The 25471-nt window shown below is 52.8% G+C and overlaps 2 protein-coding genes across 2 annotated transcripts in view; one reads left to right on the top strand and one right to left on the bottom strand.

Moving 5' to 3' along the window:
- LOC308228563 (olfactory receptor 14C36-like) overlaps positions 1 to 25471 on the top strand; it is a gene marked incomplete at both ends in the record, with an annotated part of 153804 nt that overhangs the window by 105766 nt on the left and 22567 nt on the right. The window contains one exon of the mRNA XM_080631942.1: positions 24192 to 24763. Coding sequence (XP_080488068.1) covers positions 24192 to 24763 — 572 coding nt within the window. The remainder of the gene's footprint in view (positions 1 to 24191; positions 24764 to 25471) is intronic.
- Positions 12083 to 13057, bottom strand: LOC308228511 (olfactory receptor 14J1-like; the record flags this gene model as incomplete). The annotated part of the gene is made up of 1 exon (XM_080631896.1): positions 12083 to 13057. The coding sequence occupies one exon, from the start codon at positions 13055 to 13057 to the stop codon at positions 12083 to 12085; it is 975 nt and encodes a 324-aa protein (XP_080488022.1).

Genomic DNA, 25471 nt, shown 5'->3' with positions numbered 1-25471 from the left:
GCCGCCACCGCGGGAACGCCCCCTGCCACGTCAGCCGCTCTCTCGCAAGGGCTGCTGGGGCTTCGGGGATCGGGAGATGTCGGGAATCACGATGTCTCTTCGCTGTCCCCTCTGATTTTCCTAATCTCTTCTGACCCTCGTGGTCTCTGCAGCGTGCCGGCTCCGGCTCTAGCTGGGCTAGCTCCGATCAGCTGACTGACTGCTAGGATCGAGTTGCAGCCGCTTTTAAATCTCCCGCCGCCACCGCGGGAACGCCCCCTGCCACGTCAGCCGCTCTCTCGCAAGGGCTGCTGGGGCTTCGGGGATCGAGAGATGTCGGGAATCGCGATGTCTCTGCGCTGTCCCCTCTGATTTTCCTAATCTCTTCTGACCCTCGTGGTCTCTGCAGCGTGCCGGCTCCGGCTCTAGCTGGGCTAGCTCCGATCAGCTGAATGACTGCTAGGATCGAGTTGCAGCCGCTTTTAAATCTCCCGCCGCCACCGCGGGAACGCTCCTGCCACGTCAGCCGCTCTCTCGCAAGGGCTGCTGGGGCTTCGGGGATCGGGAGATGTCGGGAATCGCGATGTCTCTGCGCTGTCCCCTCTGATTTTCCTAATCTCTTCTGACCCTCGTGGTCTCTGCAGCGTGCCGGCTCCGGCTCTAGCTGGGCTAGCTCCGATCAGCTGACTGACTGCTAGGATCGAGTTGCAGCCGCTTTTAAATCTCCCGCCGCCACCGCGGGAACGCCCCCTGCCACGTCAGCCGCTCTCTCGCAAGGGCTGCTGGGGCTTCGGGGATCGGGAGATGTCGGGAATCACGATGTCTCTGCGCTGTCCCCTCTGATTTTCCTAATCTCTTCTGACCCTCGTGGTCTCTGCAGCGTGCCGGCTCCGGCTCTAGCTGGGCTAGCTCCGATCAGCTGACTGACTGCTAGGATCGAGTTGCAGCCGCTTTTAAATCTCCCGCCGCCACCGCGGGAACGCCCCCTGCCACGTCAGCCGCTCTCTCGCAAGGGCTGCTGGGGCTTCGGGGATCGGGAGATGTCGGGAATCGCGATGTCTCTGCGCTGTCCCCTCTGATTTTCCTAATCTCTTCTGACCCTCGTGGTCTCTGCAGCGTGCCGGCTCCGGCTCTAGCTGGGCTAGCTCCGATCAGCTGAATGACTGCTAGGATCGAGTTGCAGCCGCTTTTAAATCTCCCGCCGCCACTGCGGGAACGCCCCTGCCACGTCAGCCGCTCTCTCGCAAGGGCTGCTGGGGCTTCGGGGATCGGGAGATGTCGGGAATCGCGATGTCTCTGCGCTGTCCCCTCTGATTTTCCTAATCTCTTCTGACCCTCGTGGTCTCTGCAGCGTGCCGGCTCCGGCTCTAGCTGGGCTAGCTCCGATCAGCTGACTGACTGATGATTGGAAGCTGGCCAATGTGACGCCCATTTATAAAAAGGGTAGGAGGGAGGATCCTGGTAATTACAGGCCAGTTAGTCTGACCTCAGTGCCGGGAAAGTTAATGGAAAAGTTCACACTGAGTGCTATTAAGCAGCACTTAAGAAATGGCCAGGGTATTAGACCCAGCCAGCATGGGTTTATGAAGGGTAGGTCATGCTTGACCAACCCGATTTCCTTTTATGATCAGGTGACCCGCCTGGTGGATGTGGGAAGGGCTGTGGATGTTGTCTATTTGGATTTCAGCAAGGCTTTTGATACTGTCCCCCATAACATACTCCTGGAAAAGCTAGCAGCTCACGGCCTGGACAGGAGCACTCTTTGCTGGGTCAGTAACTGGCTGGATGGCCGGGCCCAGAGGGTGATGGTGAATGATGTTGCATCCAGCTGGCAACCAGTCACCAGTGGTGTCCCTCAGGGGTCTGTGCTGGGACCGGTGTTGTTCAATATTTTTATTGATGACATGGATGAGGGTATTGAGTCTTTCATCAGTAAGTTTGCAGATGACACTAAGCTGGGAGCTTCTCTCAATCTTTTGGAAGGAAGGAGGGCTCCGCAGAGAGACCTGGATAGGTTGGATAGATGGGCAGAATCCAATAAGATGAAGTTTAATAAGTCTAAGTGCCGAGTCCTACATTTTGGCCATAAAAACCCTTTGCAATGTTACAAGTTGGGGACAGTGTGGCTGGATAGTGTCCAGGCAGAAAGGGATCTGCGGGTATTGGTGGATGGCCAGCTGAATATGAGCCGGCAGTGTGCCCTGGTGGCCAAGAAGGCCAATGGCATCCTAGCCTGCATTAGGAATGGTGTGGCCAGCAGAAACAGGGAGGTTATTCTTCCCCTGTACTCAGCACTGGTGAGGCCGCACCTTGAGTACTGTGTCCAGTTCTGGGCTCCTCAGTTTAAGAAGGACGTGGAAATGATGGAGCGCGTCCAAAGGAGGGCAACGAGGCTGGTGAGGGGCTTGGACCACAAGCCCTACGAGGAGCGACTGAGAGAGTTGGAGTTGTTTAGCCTGGAGAAAAGGAGACTCAGAGGTGACCTTATCACTTTCTACAACTTCCTGAAAGGAGGTTGTAGACAGGTGGGGGTTGGTCTCTTTCACCAGGCAGCAACTGACAGAACGAGAGGACACAGTCTCAAACTGCGCCAAGGAAGGTACAGGTTGGATATTAGGAAGAAATTTTTCACAGAAAGAATAACAAAATATTGGAACGGTCTGCCCAGGGTGGTGGTGGAGTCACCATCCCTGGATGTGTTTAAAAAGAGATTCGATGTGGCACTTGGTGACATGGTTTAGTAGAGGTGTAGGGCATGGGTTGGACTCGATGATCTTGAAGGTCCCTTCCAACCTGGTAATTCTGATTCTGATTCTTCGAATGGGATTGCTGTCTTCATTTGTTTCTCTTCAAAGAGAGAACACCAGCTTCTTTAAAGTGTTATTCCTCATGGCATGATTTTCACATTGGAAAAGAGCAAGGTCCTAACAGCCATCCCAATGCCAACTTACTCTCCTGTTGGAGAACAGTGAACAAAGCTTGAGATGAGCACTGCTGCTTTCATTTCACTTTGACCCGCCTTGCTCAACTCTGGTTCCTATGTGTTCCAGGGAAACAGCTTGAGCATCACACATTGATACACGATAGGAAGGAGTCCCAGGGAAGCCTCTCCACCCTAATGGCACATTGGAGCCAGCCTCTTGTTTCATTGCAGCCATCGGAATAGATACAAGATGTCCTGCAATGGGCAAGAATGCCATTGCTAAAGCTTATCTTCTGTATGCATTAAGAAAACACCTATGAAACAGGTGCCAGACATGACTTGGCATCATTTCCATAGTCATTATCATGTCACACAATTCAAGAATGACTTATTCCATTTGAATTCAATAACATTTTACAATGCAAAAAGATGTACTCCGGATCTTGGGAACTGATCCTCAAGGGCCAGGAAACATGTCTGCACTGGAAGTGTTTCCTTCTGTAACCAACCCTTTAATCCTGCAGACACATCTTTTACACTGGTCATCAACTCAGCGCTGATTCAGCACAGCAGGGCTTCCTCAAGGCTCAGCCCCTGGGCTTCTTTCAGAGGAGGTGGTGGTGCTGCCCTTGATCCTGGCTGTTCTCCAGGCCTGACCTGCCCTCAAGGGTCTCCACTGGGCTCTGCCAAGGCCAGCAGCAGAGACAGGATGTTCCTGCACAAATGTCTGCACCTGATCCTGGGGCTGAGTCAGTGCTTGGAGCTCTTCTGCAGCCAAATGCAGATCGTGTTTTACATAGAATCACAGCCTGAATTGGGGTGGAAGGGACATTAAAGCTCACCCAGTGCAAGCCCCTGAGTGCCCAGTGCCATGGGCACGATGCTGCCGCCATCACAAAGCCGTGGTGGTCGCTGTGGAGACGCCCATTGTGACGGGGCCCCCACGCTGAGCGTGGGCTATTGAAGGAGCCAGAGCCCTGCAGGAACCAGTGCAGAGGAGACCCCTCCCTCGGGAAGCTGCATCTCCCGTGCCTGCCCTGCGCATCCAGGTACGGGTTCTTTGACTTTGCAATCCTCTTTTAGTGTTGCCTTGAAACACATGGTGGGTGCGTGCTCTAAAGGGAGGAGAAGCTGTCAGGAGATGTGCTGGTGCCATCCCAGCTGTAGGAGCAGGGGCTGGGTGAGGAGGAGGTGCTGGGCTTGTTCCTGTGCTTGGAGCTGAGCTCTGCCTGCAGAGGTGCCGGGGGTGAATCAGGAGCCTTCTGTGTGCAGGAGCTGCTGGTGTCAGAGGTGCTGAGAAGGTGTCAGGGCAGGAGCAGCCCCTGGGCAGTGCAGCTGCTGGTGCTGTCCCTGGGAGCTCAGCACAAGGGGACCTGCCTGGCTCCGCAAAGGCCCACACAAGCCCCCCGGGCATTGCTGAAGGCGGCAGGGCCCTGGCAGGTTCCAGTGATCCCTGTGCCAGGTGTAGGGATTGGTACATGGACGGGAGGTTGTCAGGAGGGACAGGAACCAGCTGACCCTGGGGAGGTGCTTAGGCAGCAGATATAAGGAATTGTAACTGCGCAATAAATCGTTGATGACCCACATTCCGTGAATGCTCTATGTCTCAGCCCTAGTTCGGAGGGAACTAGTGCTTCCGTCCCTCATCACACAAGTAGCGAGAAACTACAAGTGGTGACCCCGACGTGATAGCAATGGATGTGAGCCACGTGGTACAGGTACTGGAAGCCCTCGTGCAGCAAGCTGGGTTGTCGAAGGCGATAAACTCGGAGCCAGTGGGCCACTGCATCCAATGGTTGCGAGGCCGGGGGGCAGTGGAGGCCCCCGTGGACGTATTAGATACCTCCCGATGGGGACGGATCTGCCAAGAGCTTTTGGAAGCGGTCTTGGCTGGGGAAAAGAAAGCAGGAGATCTAGGGGAGACGTGGGGTGCCATCGAGAAAAGTTGTCTCCAGGACAGGAGCTGCTGGAGCGGCTGCGGGACACGTAGGCGCTGCGAGTGGAGGAGCCGCGGGTGCAAGCGCGGGAGCTGTGGAGGAAGGTGCCCTGAGAGGCGCGGCCGGAGTCCCCGAGCCGCGCGGCCGAGCGGGCAGCGCCGGGGCTGCAGCGCGACTGCCAGAAACCGTGGCCGCGGCAACAGCAAAAAACCGGGAAGCGGAGTCTTGTGAGCCCTGGCAACACTCCCCTTTGTGCGACAGGGCGAGGGGACAGGGGGGTTCCCCACACCGAGCGACAGCAACCCTCAAAGTCTACCCTGGGGGAATCCTCCCTACTAACGACATTGTCTTTATCCTTGGCTACCAGGCAGGAGTGTTCAGTTTGGTTTTGATTTTCTAAAAAAAAGAGGTACCCTTATAGCCTTTTGAGCACGGTGTGTGAGTGCCGTGGTGGGCTGTGGACTTGAAACCCCATATACAACTCATTTGATAGTCTCTCTGTGATCCACATGTACTAGAAGTTGGCAAATATATATCCATGTATATCCATGTTTCTGTTAGCACTTGGAGAATTTTTATGGATATTGCTGACCACTTCTTCCAATGTAGGCTGGCCACCTGCATTGGAATGAGTGTGCATTTTGGTCAGTGTAAAAGCCCAAGGCTCATGCGATGTGGGGGGGGCAGAGCCTCTGGGGGGACGCCCGCTGAAGTTGAGCCTGCCACCTCACACTGCAATGATGCTGCTTGGAACTGATTTTTGATTGTCCTCACAGGGTCCTTATGCTACGTTCTGTATGAGGGACCATATAGCGGGAATAATGATTGTCTAGGTTTTGTGTTTCAAATATTGTAATTGTATGGAGTGTGCTTGTGGGATCCCATGCGTGTGTGCGTGTGTGTGTGCTGAGGGCGGACAGTGCTCTATGTATTTTTTGTTGTTGGGTTTGTGTAAAAGTTTTAATGGGTAGCAGATTGACATTTTGGACAAGAAAGGGTTAATGCAAAGTGCCGTTGCTGGCAGGAATTTACTGCTGCTGATAAGCAGGCAGGCAGCTGTAGCTTCACATTTCTTTCCCATCAGAATGCCTTTGAATCACTTTAACCGGCCTCCTTCTCAAGAGCTGATAGCGTGGGAGAGGGGGTATGTTTGTGTTCTCCTACCTACAGGTCCATGGCAGCTGCCTGCAAAGTTTGTCAAGCCTTGCCATGAGCTGGACAGACAAGTGGAGGAACCCGATGCCTCAGCTACAGGAGCTGACAGTGAATACCCCGAGCAGAATGAGATAGAGGAGGAGAAAAATAAATGATTACAGGACATCACTTGAGGGCAACTGAAAAGTAACAACTCGAATACGTGTGCTTGTAACCTAGGTGTTATTAGAGGCTGTGATTTTGTGTATAAAACCACCTGTATTTACTAGCCAGTTGCTAATGAGAAACTATACCTTGTATTGTGTGCATTTCTTACTTGTAAAAGATGTTAAAGCATGCAAATTTGCAGCAGCTGCTAGAAAATGCTAAGACAAAAGCTAGAAAGATTCTAATATGATGGTAGTGTTATAAAGCAGGTAATGGAACAAATTAAGAGGGTGGAAGAACTCCACTGGTAAGAAAATTCTTTGGCTGGTTTCTCACTGCCATCAGCATTTTCAACATGCTGTTGTAACCTGTAATAGTTACTCTGGTAATGTTAATCTGTGTATGCTTTGCCACAGTAGCAACTTGTTACTGGATGAAGCAGGTGAAACTCTGCACTGACAATGAGGTACAAGAACTGAGGTTGACCAAATGTCTGCTGCCACAGTCAAGGGCAAGACTGGGTTGGCCTCTCTGTTTGCCACCAAGAAGAACCTTTAGCTCCGCTGTTGGCTGCAACCCAGCAGGCGTGGAGCGGTGGGGACACATGCCATGCCAGACCTTGATGTGAGGGGATGGCCTCCCCTGTTATCAGAGAGCCATCCAGGAGAAAAAGGGCAGACCCAGCAGCCTGTGACTGACCTGTGTTGAAGAAATATGGAAACATGCTAAAATCTTACACATGGTGTATGAGGATGGGCAAGCCTTTTGGCTGGACAATTTGTTAGGTGAATGGGGACTGACAGATTGGCTGGTTGCTCCAGTAAAAGGTGGACTAATGGTGTTTATTGTCATTTTAACGATTTTGATTTTGTTTCTGTATATTTTTATTACGTGTGTTAGTTTTATTTGTATTAGTAGCAAGTTATATGTTGCGGTGTGTGATATCTATGGTTAAGAAACATCCGTCTGGTTTGCTCAAAAACAAAAAGAGGGAATTGTGGAGTCGCTAAGGGATGGTGGACATTTTGTGACCAACCCAGACGTCTTAACCTTAGGAGATGGTGGTTATGAAGAATACAGCTGAACAATCGACATGTGAGCAATCCCAGCAGTTTGGTCTTAGCCAAACTCTGAGTTAAGTTGCAAGGTCTGAATTCAAGTTACCCAGGCTGCAAGGCCTAGCCTTAGGTTACTAAAGGACAGTTACGTGCAGTAGAATAAGGAACTTGGCGTTTGCTCAAGGCTAACAAGATGTGGGAGCGGGATGGTGAAACTGCAAGTTATGTGAGAAAGGTAGCGAATGGATAATTTTAGCTAGCTTGTTGTCTGCTTCAAAATGTGTGGACTGCACTTCTGAGCCAATCACAATCTATATTGGTTACGTCTAGCCAATAGCAGTTCGATTTCTGGAAGCATATACTGTGCTACTGTGCTACGACAGTGGTCTGTGGACCCCATTAGCCATTGAGGCTACGATGGAGTGTGCGCAAGTCCTTTTTCAGGCTTTGTCTGAGCGAGCTGCTGAAATTTGCCCAAAACACTGTAATAGTCATTTGCACATCCCTGGACTCCTAACTGAAGGTAACAATAGTGCAGACCGTGTTGCACAAGGTCTGCCAGTCCCTGACTGTTGCGCTCCAGTTTTTATGCGCTATTTACATGTCACGGTTGGTATCTGTAGCAGTGTCATCTTGGCTACGGCACAACGCAAGCAAGACGCCAAAGCGGCCATTTTGCATTGGCGTGAGGTCATGGTGATTTTGGGAGTCCCTAGCCAGATCAAGACTGACAACGGCCCAGCATATTCAAGTCAACTGGTGGCCTCGTTTTTACGACAGTGGGGCATTGAGCATAAGACCGGTTGTCCTCATAACAGCACTGGCCAAGCTATCGTCGAACGCACGCACCAGACTCTGAAAGCTCGCCTCGTGTGTCTTGAGGCGGGGGAGACCATACCCAGAGGAGCTCCTGCAGTCTGTGTGCGCTGACTTTTACTTTCTGCTCTGACTAGTTAAATCAATTCTCGCGTGGATCAAGTGAACAATCCCCGATGAGCTCGCACTTTGCCCCACCTCTAGACAAACCCCTGTATCCACAGGTACGGGTGAAAGATCTGGAAAAGGGTAAGATAGGTCCATTTGCCCTACGTGCTCACAGGGGGGCTATGCCTGTGTGGAGAGGGAGACTGGGCTAAGCTGGGCACCGGCAAAATGGTTATTACCGTATTTGTAGCTGAGTCCGTAAGTTTGTATTTGAGCTATATTTCACAGGTGGTGATTGGCGCTTGGCTATATCTGGGAGAGAGTGATGGAAAGAGGTGCGAAATGACATCCCTGGCCCTTGTGTGTCCAGATGACTTCACTCACAGATCCAGTCACAATGTGCCTTACGAACTTTGTGGCCGGCTGTTGAATATGACAACACTCAGGCCGGAAACACCTGCGTCTAGGTCCCTTTAGGCTGACGCTCTGTGTTTATTAGTATTAGGATGTTTGTTTCCTTCTTGTTTGATTATGTAATGCGCACTGTGTTTGAATACTTAGTGGCACAAACCTTTCTTACTTAGTTAATAAGAGTTATAAGTTGCTTATCTGGAATAGCTGTTAAAACCCTGAGTTTTCTAGTCTTGAGGCGGGGGAGATGTAGGGATTGGTACATGGACGGGAGGTTGTCAGGAGGGACAGGAACCAGCTGACTCTGGGGAGGTGCTTGGGCAGCAGATATAAGGAATTGTAACTGCGCAATAAATCGTTGATGACCCACATTCCGTGAATGCTCTATGTCTCAGCCCTAGTTCGGAGGGAACTAGTGCTTCCGTCCCTCATCACACAAGTAGCGAGAAACTCCACCAGGCACTGCAGAAGTCACAGAAATTTCTAAACTGAAAAGTAAGAAAAAAAACCCTGTCAAAATAACTTTTATCAGTTGCTCTTTGCAATCTCCCTGAACCCGGAATGCTCCAATGCGCTGTGCAATCTGGAATGCTTGACAAAACCCCAAGGATTTAACGAGCCCCATGGTGTATTTGGGCTGAGTCCATGAACCTCAGGTGCTGAGAGGAGGCTGAGGAAACCTCTCAAGAAGTCCAAGTCAGAAACAAAGCCCCAAGTCCCTTCAGCATTAATGGGCCCCACTGAGGGCTGTTACTGACAAAGCCTCCCCAGGGACTCCTTAAAGCAAGTAACTGCAGGCTGTGACTACTGGGAGACAAAGGCAAAATGCAGGTGTCTTGTGGTGAGAAAACCCTTGGTTTGTTTGATGAAGCAGAAAGGCCAAGCCCTGACCACAGCCCTTGCAGAAGTAGAGCCTGAAATCCTGAGAATGAAAGTTCTCCTCATAGGCCTTGATGAAAGAGGCAACTGCCATAGCCCAGGGCACAGAGACCTTTTGTTCTTTTGGGCCTTTCAGCCTTGCCAGAATCCTCACTCATCTCTGCTGCAGGCTGTCCTTCACTGGCCCATGCCTGCACCTCTTTCCCTTCAGGCTCTTGACACCCATCTTGCTTTCCCACCTGGCTCTCACCTGGCATTTCTGTACCTTCAGTCACATCTCTGCACCCATCGCTGTCTGCTCCTTGAAACACAAAGCCATGGGCTGAGCCAGACTCCCCCTGGGTGACCTCTTGCACCACAACTCCACCTTTTGAGAGACATTTCTCTTTCCTCACTTTTGAGTCTGAACCTTCCAAGCTGCACTTTGTAGAGGTTTCCTTCTCTTCCTGCTAGCAAGAAAACCTCCATCATCTCTGAAGCCACATTTCAAGTAGTTGTAGGCTGCTACTGTAGTGTCAATTCATCAGGTGGAGTGAATATCCCTCAGCAAGGCCATCTAAAGGAGGCTTCTAGAGGTGATGCCATCAGGATAGAGAACTAAGCACCATGGGAGAGCAGTGGGAAAAGGGAATGGTCTGGATTGAGAACTTCCTGGCAAGAGCCAGAAGGAAAGGTGGTGTCCTTGGGTGCAAGGTACCCCATGCTGTGGGGACAGGGCACCTCATCTGGGACAGCTTCCTGCCTGTAGCACCCTCTCTGCTGTGCACACCCCACTCTCTGCCCGCACTCACAAGTGTCTCACAGAAGCTTTGCACTTCCCCTGCAGCAGTGACCCCTCACTGCAGGAGGTTCCTGCATTCTCCAGGCTCAGGGATGGATCCTGCATTCCAGGCAAGTTTGGGTAGTGCAGGAGAGGCAGACAGGAAGGTCGGCTCATGGGGCATGAGGAGCAGTGTTCAGGCACCCCCAGCAGTGGGCATTCCCCATGTGCCACCCTGAGGCATGTTCCCGTGAGGGAAACTTCTCAGACAGCCTCTGGTTTGTCCAGGCTCTGCAGCCACACTCCAGGAACACCTCCTCCTCCTCCACCTACAGACATCAACTGCTCTCCATTGCTGGGCTCCGTCCTGCTTGTAAGGATTGGTTAAAGCCCTGAACCATCACCTTGCTTCTTGCTGACTTCCCTCCACCCTCCCTCACCTCCCTGCACACTGCTCATTGCCACCAGTAACTCACTGAAGAGTTAAGAAGCTCTCAAGGCTTTCCTCAGGGGGTGACCATGTTTCTCCATTGACCATTGATGGATCCATGGAGTGCCAGGTGTGAGGTTCCTGCAGAGGCAGAGCTGCCCCTGGGCAGAGCCCTGCTGCCGGGAGGGGTGTGCAGGGCAGAGCTGAGCACACAGCCCATGGGATGGGCTCTGGGAGCACTGAGAGGGAGCAGAGCTGGGCCCAGAGCAGCAGCTCCTGGCAGGGACAGCTCCAGGCAGCAGAGACATGGGCAGGGAGTGGGGGGAAAGTGCAGCCCAGGCCTGGGGAGTGTGCGTTCAGGCAGCTCTCTTGGTGTCTGGCACTGGAGGTGGCTGCTGGCCATGCTCTGCTGGGCACAGTCCTTTGCTTCTCCCCATGACAGCTCCGTGATCTTCCCTTTGAAACCGTGCTGCCCTGCTCTCAGCACAGGACAGGTGTTTGTGGGGGTTCTTCAGATCAATTTGTGTGTGAACGCATCTTACAGACACTGCAAGTGAAAGCAGAGGGCAAATGGGAAAGGTCTGATGGACACTGCAGCTCTCCTGGCTCTGCACTAAGTTATAAAGAGCTGAGAACTTCTCCCTGTTTCAATACTCTTCTGATTTTCGGTCATACAGAGAATGTTTTATACCCCAAAAAAAACAACTCAGCAGTGTTATGCTAGTAAATAAATAACACAGAGCAGTTGACGTCCAGCTCCCCCAGCCTCTCCCCACAGGCACCATGCTCCAGTCCCTGCCTGTCCTCACGGCCCCTTGCTAAACCCACTCCTGCTTGCCAATAGGGTCCTGAATTGGGGATCTGAAACCTGGATGGAGTATTCCAGAGCATCCCTTCCCTTGTTCTCCTGCCATGCTCCTGGTCATACAGCCCGCCATGCTGCTGTCCTCCCTTGCTGCCAGGGCACACGCTGCCTCCTGTCCAGCTCCTGCCCACCCAGACCTTTCCCATGGGCTGCTCCCAGCCAGGCAGCCCCAGCCTGGGCCATTGCAGGGGAGTCCCCTGCAGGGACCCCTGTGTCCCTGCTCTCCTGCCCAGGACACCCTGAGAGCTCTGCAGCCCCCCCATGCCATCCCATCTCCCCACACCGGCACAACAGCCCTGGCCCTTGGGCTCCTCAAGAGCTCTTCCTGCTCCAGGCACAGAGCAGCCATCCCAGAGCTGGAGCAGCCAGAAAGCTGATTTCATTCCCCTTCATTCCTGCCATGGGAGGACATAGCACAAAGAAGAAGTTGCTGCAGGATCATTTATTTCCCATAAATACAATGAGAGACCCTCACTGACACGAAGTCTGTGGGTCACATCAGACGGTGGCTACTTAAGTAGGAGGGTGATAACTGACATTTTTATGAAAACAAAGTCATCATAAATTGAACAGGAAAACAAACGTAAAGCAGGAAAGACAGACGTGGCCTGTCTTTACCTACACTTGGAACCCTTTGCAGGGTAAAGCAGGCAGTGTATGGCTGCTGAAACACATCCAGTCAGCAGCTTCCTCACAGCATCCTTGAGCTCCTGGTTCCTCAGGCTGTAGATGAGGGGGTTCACTGCTGGAGGCACCACTGAGTACAGCACTGACACCACCAGATCCAGGGATGGGGAGGAGGTGGAGGGGGGCTTCAGGTTGGCAAATCCTGAAGTGCTGACAAGCAGGGAGACCACAGCCAGGTGAGGGAGGCACATGGAAAAGGCTTTGTGGCGTCCCTGCTCATTTGGGATCCTCAGCACAGCCCTGAAGATCTGCACATAGGACCCCACAATGAACACAAAACAGCCAATAGCAATCAGGGCACTAAGCACAAGAAGCCCAACTTCCCTGAGGTAGGAATGTGAGCAGGAGAGCTTGAGGATCTGGGGGATTTCACAGAAGAACTGCTCCATAGCATTGCCTCGGCAGAGGGGCAGTGAAAATGTATTGGCTGTGTGCAGCAGAGCAGTGAGAAACGCAGCGCCCCAGGCAGCTGCTGCCATGTGGACACAAGCTCTGCTGCCCAGGAGGCTCCCGTAGTGCAGGGGCTTGCAGATGGCCACGTAGCGGTCGTAGGACATGACAGTGAGGAGGGAAAACTCAGCTGACATGAAAAAGACGAAGAAAAAGAGCTGTGCAGCACAACCTGTGTAGGAGATGGCCCTGGTGTCCCACAGGGAATTGGCCATGGATTTGGGGACAGTGGTGGAGATGCAGCCCAGGTCCAGCAGGGAGAGGTTGAGGAGGAAGAAGTACATGGGGGTGTGGAGGTGCTGGTCGCAGGCTGTGCTGGTGATGATGAGGCCGTTGCCCAGGAGTGCAGCCAGGGAGATGCCCAGGAAGAGCCAGAAGTGCCAGAGCTGCAGCTCCCGCCTGTCTGCGAATGGCAGGAGGAGGAAGTGGGTGATGGAGCTGCCGTTGGACATCTGCTGCCTCTGGGCATGGGGCACTGTCAGAGCAGAAAAAGGCAGTGACAGGTTAGGACAGGAGGGATGTCAGATACAGAAGTTCAATTTACACACTCATGACTCTGAACACTTTCGGTCTGCATAGGAGAGGCTCAGCGTGACTTGGTCATGATTGTCTCTGAGGTTGTTTGGTTGGTTTGTTTTCCCAGTGTCACAGCTGAAGAGTGACTCTTTTAGGGACAAAAATCCTAATATAAATTTTTGAAGGCGACTTTGAAGAGTCTCAGCATGGGACAGACAAAAGGGCACAACTGTCTGTGGGTTCGTGCCTACTCAAGATTGTTGCAGAGTCCACTAGTCTGGTTCTCAGCTGCCCTGCACTTTCTAGAGGGACAGTCAGCTCCTTGCCCAGCAGAGCATGGCCAGCAGCCACCTCCAGTGCCAGACACCAAGAGAGCTGCCTGAACGCACACTCCCCAGGCCTGGGCTGCACTTTCCCCCCACTCCCTGCCCATGTCTCTGCTGCCTGGAGCTGTCCCTGCCAGGAGCTGCTGCTCTGGGCCCAGCTCTGCTCCCTCTCAGTGCTCCCAGAGCCCATCCCATGGGCTGTGTGCTCAGCTCTGCCCTGCACACCCCTCCCGGCAGCAGGGCTCTGCCCAGGGGCAGCTCTGCCTCTGCAGGAACCTCACACCTGGCACTCCATGGATCTATCAATGGTCAATGGAGAAACATGGTCACCCCCTGAGGAAAGCCTTGAGAGCTTCTTAACTCTTCAGTGAGTTACTGGTGGCAATGAGCAGTGTTCAGGGAGGTGAGGGAGAGTGGAGGGAAGTCAGCAAGAAGCAAGGTGATGGTTCAGGGCTTTAACCAATCCTTACAAGCAGGACGGAGCCCAGCCATGGAGAGCAGTTGATGTCTGTAGGTGGAGGAGGAGGAGGTGTTCCTGGAGTGTGGCTGCAGAGCCTGGACAAACCAGAGGCTATCTGAGAAGTTTCCATCATGGGAACATGCCTCAGGGTGGCGCATGGGGAATGCCCACTGCTGGGGGTGCCTGAACACTGCTCCTCATGCCCCATGAGCCGACCTTCCTGTCTGCCTCTCCTGCACTACCCAAACTTGCCTGGAATGCAGGATCCATCCCTGAGCCTGGAGAATGCAGGAACCTCCTGCAGTGAGGGGTCACTGCTGCAGGGGAAGTGCAAAGCTTCTGTGAGACACTTGTGAGTGTGGGCAGAGAGTGGGGTGTGCACAGCAGAGAGGGTGCTACAGGCAGGAAGCTGTCCCAGATGAGGTGCCCTGTCCCCACAGCATGGGGTACCTTGCACCCAAGGACACCACCTTTCCTTCTGGCTCTTGCCAGGAAGTTCTCAATCCAGACCATTCCCTTTTCCCACTGCTCTCCCATGATGCTTAGTTCTCTATCCTGATGGCATCACCCATTCCTCTAGAAGCCTCCTTTAGATGGCCTTGCTGAGGGATATTCACTCCACCTGCTGAATTGACACTATAGTAGCAGCCTACAACTACTTGAAATGTGGCTTCAGAGATGAGGGAGGTTTTCTTGCTAGCAGGAAGAGAAGGAAACCTCTACAAAGTGCAGCTTGAAAGGTTCAGACTCTAAGTTAGGAAAGAGAAATGTCTCTCAAAAGGTGGCGTTGTGGTGCAAGAGGTCACCCAGGGGGAGTCTGGCTCAGCCCATGGCTTTGTGTTTCAAGGAGCAGACAGCGATGGGTGCAGAGATGTGACTGAAGGTACAGAAATGCCAGGTGAGAGCCAGGTGGGAAAGCAAGATGGGTGTCAAGAGCCTGAAGGGAAAGAGGTGCAGGCATGGGCCAGTGAAGGACAGCCTGCAGCAGAGATGAGTGAGGATTCTGGCAAGGCTGAAAGGCCCAAAAGAACAAAAGGTCTCTGTGCCCTGGGCTATGGCAGTTGCCTCTTTCATCAAGGCCTGTGAGGAGAACTTTCATTCTCAGGATTTCAGGCTCTACTTCTGCAAGGGCTGTGGTCAGGGCTTGGCCTTTCTGCTTCATCAAACAAACCAAGGGTTTTCTCACCACAAGACACCTGCATTTTGCCTTTGTCTCCCAGTAGTCACAGCCTGCAGTTACTTGCTTTAAGGAGTCCCTGGGGAGGCTTTGTCAGTAACAGCCCTCAGTGGGGTCCATTAATGCTGAAGGGACTTGGGGCTTTGTTTCTGACTTGGACTTCTTGAGAGGTTTCCTCAGTCTCCTCTCAGCACCTGAGGTTCATGGACTCAGCCCAAATACACCATGGGGCTCATTAAAATCTTTGGGGTTTGTCAAGCATTGCAGATTGCACAGCACATTGGAGCATTCCGGGTTCAGGGAGATTGCAAAGAGCAACTGATAAAAGTTATTTTGACAGGGTTTTTTTTCTTACTTTTCAGTTTAGAAATTTCTGTGACTTCTGCAGTGCCTGGCACAGGGATCACTGGAACCTGCCAGGGCCCTGCTGCCTTCCGCAATGCCCGGGGGGCTTGCGCGGGCCTTGCCGGAGCCAGGTAGGTCCCCTTGTGCTGAGCTCCCAGTGACAGCACCAGCAGCTGCACTGCCCAGGGGCTGCTCCTGCCCTGACACCTTCTCAGCACCTCTGACACCAGCAGCTCCTGCACACAGAAGGCTCCTGCTTCACCCCCAGCACCTCTGCAGGCAGAGCTCAGCTCCAAGCACATGAACAAGCCCAGTACCTCCTCCTCACCCAGCCCCTGCTCCTACAGCTGGGATGGCACCAGCACATCTCCTGACAGCTTCTCCTCCCCTTACAACACGCACCCACCATGTGTTTCAAGCCAACACTAAAACAGGATTGCAAAGTCAAAGAACACGTACCTGGATGCGCAGGGCAGCCACGGGAGATGGAGCCTCCCGAGGGAGGGGTCTCCTCTGCACTGGTTCCTGCAGGGCTCTGGCTCCTTCAATAGCCCACGCTCAGCGTGGGGGCCCCGTCACAATGGGCGTCTCCACAGCGACCACCACGGCTTTGTGATGGGGCAGCATCGTGCCCATGGCACTGGGCACCCAGGGGTGCTCCAGAAGTTGCCTCAGGGGGACCAGCCTCTGCCCAGCCAGCTCGGGGAGGTCCCTCATGGGCTGCTCTTCCTCAGTGCTTTTGGTCCGGAGGTGGAGCATGCGAGGGGTCACAGCTCAACCTGGGCAATGGAACAGGGCGTCACGGCCACCTACGACAAGTGGAGAGTGACTGACATTGGCACAGCAGAGAATCATGGAATCCCAGATGGGGTAGGGTTGGAAGGGACCTTAAAGCTCATCCAGCTCTAACCCACTGTCATGGGCAGGGGCAGCTCCCACTAGAGCAGCTTGCTCCAAATTCCTGTGTCCAACCTGGCCTTGAACACTGCCAGGGATGGGGCAGCCACAGCTTCTCTGGGCAAGAGTCTGCCACTGTCTCACTACCCGGAATGTGAGGAAAAAATATTCCTACTATGAAATGAAATTAAATGAGATAAATGAAATGAAATGAACTCCTGTTTCCACTTGGAACCATTGTGTGTCCTTAAAAATTAATCTGGAGCTGAAAAAACATCTGACATTTCAGGCAAATAACAGGCTCATCATTATTTGACTAATGATCAGTGCAGGGATTAAATTGGAATAGCACAGCACAGTACTGCACAGCAGAGCAGAGAACAACACAGCTATGAAGATCCTCCTGCCCTGATAGCTTAGCATTTGGAGGTGAACTCACCCCCAGCCAGCAGCGTGGATCATCGGGGCCCAGGTTCTGGGGAGACGCTGGCTCAGGCAGTCGGCTGTGTCCCATCTCCCTTGACAAACTGCCACCACAATCCGCAAGTGGCCCGTGCCCACTGCGCCCAGAGGCTGGGATGCAAAGCAGAGAATTACAAGGGTGTCCCAGACACACTGGGGAACCCCAAATGTGGTTTTACACAGCGCTCTCACACCCTTCAAACGGTCACGTACCACACACTTGGACCGAGCACTAGCACCCTCACTACCAATTACTAGTCCTAGTCCAACTCTGCCAGGTGCTCATGCTACTTCTGCTGCAGTCCTGCTCTTGTCTATTGATGCAGATGCCCCTGGAGCCAGTCCTGCAAGAGATACTGATTAATGGTGTGCGGGACAGTGGGAGGGTTTCAAAGACATGCTGGAGGGGCTGGGATTCTGCCATTATTTCTGCTGGGCTGCAATACCCCTTCTCCTTCACAGACAGCTCTAAGATACCCTAAAGAAAAGTCCTAGCTCCAGAGCTGGGATGAAGCTTCCAGGAAAAATCCACTACCTCATCACATTACAGTGTACATATAAATATATAGAGTCACATATACATTATTAGTAATACCTAAATTATCAATAATTATTAATTATAATAATCATAATAATGAACTATTTTAATATTAATAATTAACTACTTATTAATAGTTAACCATTAATATTTTAAAGACTGGTTGATCTAGTAGTAAGGGGGAAGAGAATTTTCATAACATGCTTTGGGGGTCCCACCAACCAGGGACCCAAACGCCAGTGACAGTGTGACGAGAGGGAGCCAAGATGCCATCCCAGGAGGAATCAGTCTCCTGAGAGGGGGAAGGAAATAACAACCCAAAAGTGAAACAGCCTGAAGCAAGCCTGATGTTCCCACCCTCAGCTGGCAGACACACTGCCTTCCTGCAATGTCATTTCTCTGATGAGAGATGGAGTTAAGGCTAAAAATCAACTTTTCTTAAAATCACAAAATCATTTCATTTGAAAAGACCCTTGAGAACATCGAGTCCAACCATTAACCTGTCCCTAACAAGTCCACACGCTGACCATGACAACATCCCTTTGGGATACTCTGTTTGGATGGTCACCAAGAGCAACTGGGACTTTAAGTTGAATTCTACATAATACCATAATTTCAGAAATCTCGTCGCATAGATTATGGGACTTAAACACATTTAACAAACTCTTAACAGCTGAGTAAACCAACCAAACATTTCCCTCAATTTATAACTGGAATTCAGCATGACTGTCTTTGGAGGCACAGAGACATGAGGTGACGACACTACTCAGTGAGAAGCATGGATTGAGGGAGACCCTTATTGCTGTTTCTCCTAGAGCTCAGGGGAGGAGGGAAAGAAATATTACCTTTAATAGCAAAAATACATTCCAATTACCACCCAAGTCTTGAAAAGGCATACGCAGGGACTGTGAGAATGAAGACCCTAGGCCCACTGTAGGAGAGGATCTGGTTCGAGACCATCTTAAAATCCTAAACGTACACAAGTCCATGGGACCTGACAAAATCCATACACGGGTCCTGAAGGAGCTGGTAAATGAAGTTGCTAAGACACTGGCCATCATATTTGAAAAATCATGGCAGTCAGGTGAAGTACCCGATGACTGGAAAAAGGGAAATACAAGCCCCATTGGGGGATCAGCCCCCAATGGATGACCCGGGGAACTACAGACCAGTCAGTCTCACCTCTGTGCCTGGCAAAATCTTGGAGCAGATTCTCCTGGAAGGCATGTTAAGGCACATGAAAAACAAGGAGGTGGTTGGTGACAGCCAGCATAGCTTCACTAAGGGGAAATCCTGCCTGACAAATTTGGAGGCCTTCTATCATGGGGCTATGGAACTCATGGACAGGGGTAAAGCCGCTGACGTACTCTATCTGGACTTGTGCAAAGCCTTTGACACTGTTCCACATGACATCCTTGTCTCTAAATTGGAGGTACACCAATTTGATAGGTGGACCACTCAGTGGATAACGACCTGGCTGGACGGCTGCACGCAAAGAATTGTGGTCAATGGCTCGATGTCCGGCTGGAGACTGGTAACGAGTGGTGTCCCTCAGGGATCGCTGTTAGGACCGGTCTTGTTCAACATCTTTGTCGGTGACATGGACAGTGGGATTGAGTGCGCCCTCAGCAAGTTTGCCAATGACACCAAGCTGTGTGGTTCAGTTGATACGCCGGAGGGAAGGGATGGCATCCAGAGGGACCTCGACACACTTGTGAGGTGGGCTGATGCCAACCTTATGAAGTTTAACCATGCCAAATGCAAGGTCCTACACTTGGGTCAGAGCAATCCTAGGCAGCTACAGGTTGAGCAGAGAAGAGATCCAGAGCAGCCCTGCAGAGAAGGACTTGGGGGTGTTGGTTGATGAGAAAATGAACATGAGCCGGCTGCAGTGTGCGCTCGTAGCCCAGAAAGGCAAGCGTTTCCTGGGCTGCATCAAGAGGAAAGTGACCAGCAGGTCGAAGGAGGTGATCCTGCCCCTCTCCTCTGCTCTTGTGAGACCTCACTTGGAGTACAGTGTGCAGTTCCGGTGCCCTCAACATAAAAAGGACATGGAACTGTTGGAACAAGTCCAGAGGAGGGCCAAGAGGATGGTCAGGGGACTGGAGCACCTTCCATATGAAGAGAGGCTGAGAATGTTGGGGCTGTTCAGCCTGAAGAAGAGAAGGCTGCGTAGAGACCTCATAGCAGCCTTCCAGTATCTGAAGGGGGCCTACAAGGATGCTGGGGATGGACTATTCATCAGGGACTGCAGTGACAGGACAAGGGGTAACGGGTTCAAACTTAAACAGGGGAAGTTTAGACTGGATATAAGGAAGAAATTCTTTACTGAGAGGGTGGTGAGGCACTGGAATGGGTTGCCCAGGGAAGTTGTGAATGCTCCATCCCTGGCGGTGCTCAAGGTCAGGTTGGACAAAGCCTTGGGTGGCATGGTTTAGTGTGAGGTGTCCCTGCCCGTGGCACGGGGGTTGGAACTAGATGATCTTAAGGCCCTTTCCAACCCTAACTATTCTATGATTCTACGATTCTATTATTATTACTGGTGGTAGCGGCGGTGGTTTGTGTTATTCCTTAGTTACTGGACTGTTCTTATCTCAACCTGTGGGAGTTACATTTTTTCGATTCTCTTTCCCATCCCTCTGGGAGCGGGGAGGAGCAAAGAGGGGGAGTGAGCGAGCGACTACGTGGTTCTGAATTACTGACTGGACTTAAACCACGGCACCGCGGCAGCACATCGGGGCTGCTGGAAGGCGGCAAAGGCCCTGCTGGGAAACTGGAGGGTTCCAGCAATGCCCATGGAAGTGCTTCCGCCAGCACGCTTGGAAGGACACCCAACATTACAGAACATGGCAGGGCCCTGGCAGTCTGCACCAACCCTGCAGAATCTCCTCAAGCATTCCGGATGGAGGCAGAGGCCTCAGCAGGCTCTGGCAAGGCTGCGGAATAACACCGGCCATTCCAGAATGCGCAGGTGCTCTGCAACTGTGCTAAAGCCCTCAGGAGCCTGACGGACATTCAGGAAGGTGGCAAAAGCCCTGGAGGACCTTGGAAGCCCTCCAGGTATTCCAGGCTCAGGGATCCTTATCAGACTTGCTCATGCTCCTTCACCATCAGAGCCGCTTCCCATGGAAACTCCTGGAATTGTCCCCAAGTGAGTCCAGAGTCTGTTCTCTGCTGCTGGCCTTCCTCATGCCCTTTAGCATCTGAGTCCCCACTATTGCATGCTCATGACAGCCAAGGCTGACACTGATGATCACATCCTGAGCAGCTTTTCCAGGGGAGCATCACCCTTGTTGGCCCGCCCTGCACCTGTGTTAACCGGTTGTGCCAAGACCCTCCACACTGTTGCACCCTGTTGCTTTGCATGGCCAGGGACTGCCAGGGCAATTACCTGCAAGGTACCTGCTCATTAGCCTGCAGGCTTCCTCAGGTGCTGACAAAAGACTTTTTCTGTTTCCCCTCCCTGAGCAAGTAGTTTGTAACTGTGAGCACAATGTCCCTCTTATCGACGACTCTGATCCTCAGTCACAAAAGCCAACCCAACCTGTTCCCTGTCACACAGAGGACCTCCAGAAATCCAAGTTTCCCCTTCATGCAGGGGGCATCCACCCTCCTCATCCTTCTTGTCTCCATGCTACACCTCTTGGGGTTCCAGCCGTCAAAGGGACATGAGACTACCTGTACAATTCTCTCCTTACAGAGCTAGATCTAGGGAACAGCATTTTAAATGATGCCTCACAGAGTCCAGTGCATTTTCTCCTGGGACAGCAACAGACCAGCAGGTCCTGGTGAAAAACATTCTCTCAGCACCTTGGATGCTGCCCCTTTGGTCTCATGGACTGGTAAGGCTGTAGTCTGCAAAGACCCTAACCCCTGACTTGATCCCCATCCAGTGCTGGTTGTTTCCCTTTCCCATCCAGGGTCCCTTCTCAAAGCACAAAGTCCTGAGAGATCTTGCTGGTGGTAACTGAGGCAATGAGGAGATAGGCTATCTGAGATCTACCCGCATGTACTCTTGCTTTATTTAGTGGTGGTCCTGCGTTACCTTGTTTCTTCTTTAACTGTTCCTGAAGTAGGAGCATCTCATCCTGGTGCTCTTCAATTCCTGTTTGAGCTTGTCTGAGATTTGCTATGACCCATCGCTGTGCATAAAGGATGCTGTCTCTGAAAGCCAGATGTAGCCAAGCACACAGTTAAAATGCTTGGGCTGTTCCTTAGCTGAATCATCAAGGGAGTGAGTAAGGACCCTGCAGTGATGTACTTTTTGTTCACTCAATGCCTGCAGCTGCAGGGTGGCAGAAAGGACAGACCTGGCATCACTGATAGCAACTGATGCCTGATGCCTCTGAGCACTTACAAGAATATTCCCAACAACATTGTCTTGTCTCTATATCAGCCTGCACGTATCTTTGGCCTGTCTCTATAACTTGCATGCAACTTTGACCAGCCCTGTAATGCCAACTGTCACCAGAGATTTGCACCCAGACACGTCACTCCTGGCCCCCGTCAATGTTAATGCTGAGACAAAGAGCTCCCTCATGTAGGTGCCTTTTCAAGGAAGACCTGACCAGAGGCAGGAGGAATCCTACCTCCTGTGGGTTTGTGGTGTTCATGGGAAGGAGCTGAGTCCCCTTCCAGTCCCAGGCCTACAGACTTAGGAGGAGATGCCTCAGCTAACCAGGGTGAATCCATTCCATCAGCAAGGGTAAAGGAGATCCCAGCCTGTCCTTGCCTGGCTGTCCTAATGATGGGACAAGAAACAGGCTGCCCACAGAAGTGGTTGTGTCACCATTCCTGGAGGCCTTTAAAAGACATGGAGATGTGGCACTTGTTGACATGGGTCAGTGGTGGACTTGACACTTTTTGGTTAACAGCTAGAGTTGATCTTACGGGCATTTTTGAATCTGAACGTTTCTGTAATTCTGAGAAACTTTGTTTACACCAAACTGCATCTCTCAGCAGAGCAATGACACTGCAGGCAGGCAGTGTGTCTGCCAGCTGAGGGAGGGAACAGCAGTGCATGCTTCGTGCTGTTAACCATGGGGTTCCTCTGGAGCCCCAGGGAGCCCTGAAGGGAGCCCTGGAGGGAGCCCAGTGGGGCAGAGGCAGAACCACCTTGGGCTGGGCCTCTCCTGATGAGCTGGGAGCAAGGGGAGACCTGCGAGCCTCAGAGAGCTTAAAGGCACTTGGCAGTGGAGGATGCTGAGAGCTCCCTGCAGGAGAAACCTTCCCAGCCCTGTGCATGGTAAGGCTCTGGGTGCAGGGCAATGCAGCCGCAGTTCCTGGAGGGATCTGCTCAAGCTGCTGCCTCGGACAGTCCATGGGATCTGCCAGGAGGACTCTCTTGGTTTCTCTGTGTAGATAAGGAGCAGGATGTGCTGCAGAGCAGGGCTTCCCTCTGCACCATGCGAGGGACAGGACAAGGCAGGTCCCTTGTCCCGGGGCTGGCTGCAGGCTGTGAATGTGGGTGTGCAGGCAGGGGTGCTCAGCGCTGTCCTTGCCAGCAGGGTGCCTGCAGCCCAGGGGCTGTGTGCAGGGGCAGGGTCTCTGCTGCCTGCCAGGGTCAGCACTCAGCCTGCCCGGGAGCTCCACATGGTGCTGGGGGAGAGGCGCTGGAGGTAAGCAACAACCCCTGGCAGGGCAGTAGAAGTGTTCTTGTGCACTGGAGAGGGTGCTGTGTGGGTCAGGGCTGCTCAGAGCTCCACATTACTCTGAGCACGTTTGCAGAGGGTCCTTCTGAAAGACACTGAGGCAGCGATTACCTGATAGGGAAGGATCCTGAGCTCTGATGTTTTTCACTCTTGGTGGGCAGGTTGGGCAGTGGGAGCTGGGAATTTCCTTCTCTGCTTTGGAGAAGGCACCGAGAGTCTTGTCAGGACTTGTGTGAGCTGCTGCTGAGCCCCTGCAGAGGCAGAGCTGCCCCTGGGCAGAGCCCTGCTGCCGGGAGGGGTGTGCAGGGCAGAGCTGAGCACACAGCCCATGGGATGGGCTCTGGGAGCACTGAGAGGGAGCAGAGCTGGGCCCAGAGCAGCAGCTCCTGGCAGGGACAGCTCCAGGCGGCAGAGACATGGGCAGGGAGTGGGGGGAAAGTGCAGCCCAGGCCTGGGGAGGGTGCGTTCAGGCAGCTCTCTTGGTGTCTGGCACTGGAGGTGGCTGCTGGCCATGCTCTGCTGGGCAAGGAGCTGACTGTCCCTCTAGAAAGTGCAGGGCAGCTGAGAACTAGACTGATGGACTCTGCAACAATCTTGAGTAGGCACGAACCCACAGACAGTTGTGCCCTTTTGTCTGTCTCACGCAGATACTCTTCACAGTTGCCTTCAAAAACTTAGGAATTTTATCCCTAATAGAACCAGAAAACAAACAAACCAACCCACCAGCCTTAGAGAAAAACATGACCAAGTCACGCTGAGCCTCTCCTATGCAGACCGAAAATGTTCAGAGTCATGAGTGTGTAAATTGAACTTCTGTATCTGACATCCCTCCTGTCCTAACCTGTCACTGCCTTTTTCTGCTCTGACAGTGCCCCATGCCCAGAGGCAGCAGATGTCCAACGGCAGCTCCATCACCCACTTCCTCCTCCTGCCATTCGCAGACAGGCGGGAGCTGCAGCTCTGGCACTTCTGGCTCTTCCTGGGCATCTCCCTGGCTGCGCTCCTGGGCAACGGCCTCATCATCACCAGCACAGCCTGCGACCAGCACCTCCACACCCCCATGTACTTCTTCCTCCTCAACCTCTCCCTGCTGGACCTGGGCTGCATCTCCACCACTGTCCCCAAATCCATGGCCAATTCCCTGTGGGACACCAGGGTCATCTCCTACACAGGTTGTGCTGCACAGCTCTTTTTCTTTCTCTTTTTCATTTCAGCTGAGTTTTATCTCCTCACCGTCATGTCCTACGACCGCTACGTGGCCATCTGCAAGCCCCTGCACTACGGGAGCCTCCTGGGCAGCAGAGCTTGTGTCCACATGGCAGCAGCTGCCTGGGGCGCTGGGTTTCTCAATGCTCTGCTGCACACAGCCAATACATTTTCACTGCCCCTCTGCCGAGGCAATGCTGTGGAGCAGTTCTTCTGTGAAATCCCCCAGATCCTCAAGCTCTCCTGCTCACATTCCTACCTCAGGGAAGTTGGGCTTCTTGTGCTAAGTTTCTGTTTGGGACTTGGCTGTTTTGTGTTCATTGTGGGGTCCTATGTGCAGATCTTCAGGGCTGTGCTGAGGATCCCCTCTGAGCAGGGACGCCACAAAGCCTTTTCCACGTGCCTCCCTCACCTGGCCGTGCTCTCCCTCTTTGTCAGCACTTCAGCATTTGCCTACCTGAAGCCCCCCTCCATCTCCTCCCCATCCCTGGATCTGGTGCTGTCAGTGCTGTACTCGGTGGTGCCTCCAGCAGTGAACCCCCTCATCTACAGCCTGAGGAACCAGGAGCTCAAGGATGCTGTGAGGAAGCTGCTGACTGGATGTGTTTCAGCAGCCACACACTGCCTGCTTTACCCTGGAAAGGGCTCCCCTTGTAGGTCATGATAGGCCACGTCTGCCTTTCTTTCTTTACATTTGGTTTCCTGTTTCAATTTGTGGTGATGTTGTCTTCATAGAAATGTCAGTTTTCATCTCCTCCAGCTTAACTAGCCACCCATGTTGTGTGACCCACAGACTTTGTGTCAGTGAAGGTCTCTCACAGTATTTGAGTTAAATAAATGATCCTGCAGCAACTTCTTGTCTGTGCTATGTCCTCCCATGGCAGGAATGAAGGGGAATGAAATCAGCTTTCTGGCTGCTCCAGCTCTGGGATGGCTGCTCTGTGCCTGGAGCAGGAAGAGCTCTTGAGGAGCCCAAGGGCCGGGGCTGTTGTGCTGGTGTGGGGAGATGGGATGGCATGGGGGGGCTGCAGAGCTCTCAGGGTGTCCTGGGCAGGAGAGCAGGGGACACAGGGGTCCCTGCAGGGGACTCCCCTGCAATGGCCCAGGCTGGGGCTGCCTGGCTGGGAGCAGCCCATGGGAAAGGTCTGGGTGGGCAGGAGCTGGACAGGAGGCAGCGTGTGCCCTGGCAGCAAGGGAGGACAGCAGCATGGCGGGCTGTATGACCAGGAGCACGGCAGGAGAACAAGGGAAGGGATGCTCTGGAATACTCCATCCAGGTTTCAGATCC

The sequence above is a fragment of the Psittacula echo genome, assembly GCF_963264785.1.
Source record: "Psittacula echo genome assembly, chromosome: 19".
NCBI lineage: Eukaryota > Metazoa > Chordata > Aves > Psittaciformes > Psittacidae > Psittacula > Psittacula echo.
Note: the sequence above shows the minus strand (reverse complement) of the source record. Positions and strands in the feature narration are given on the sequence as shown.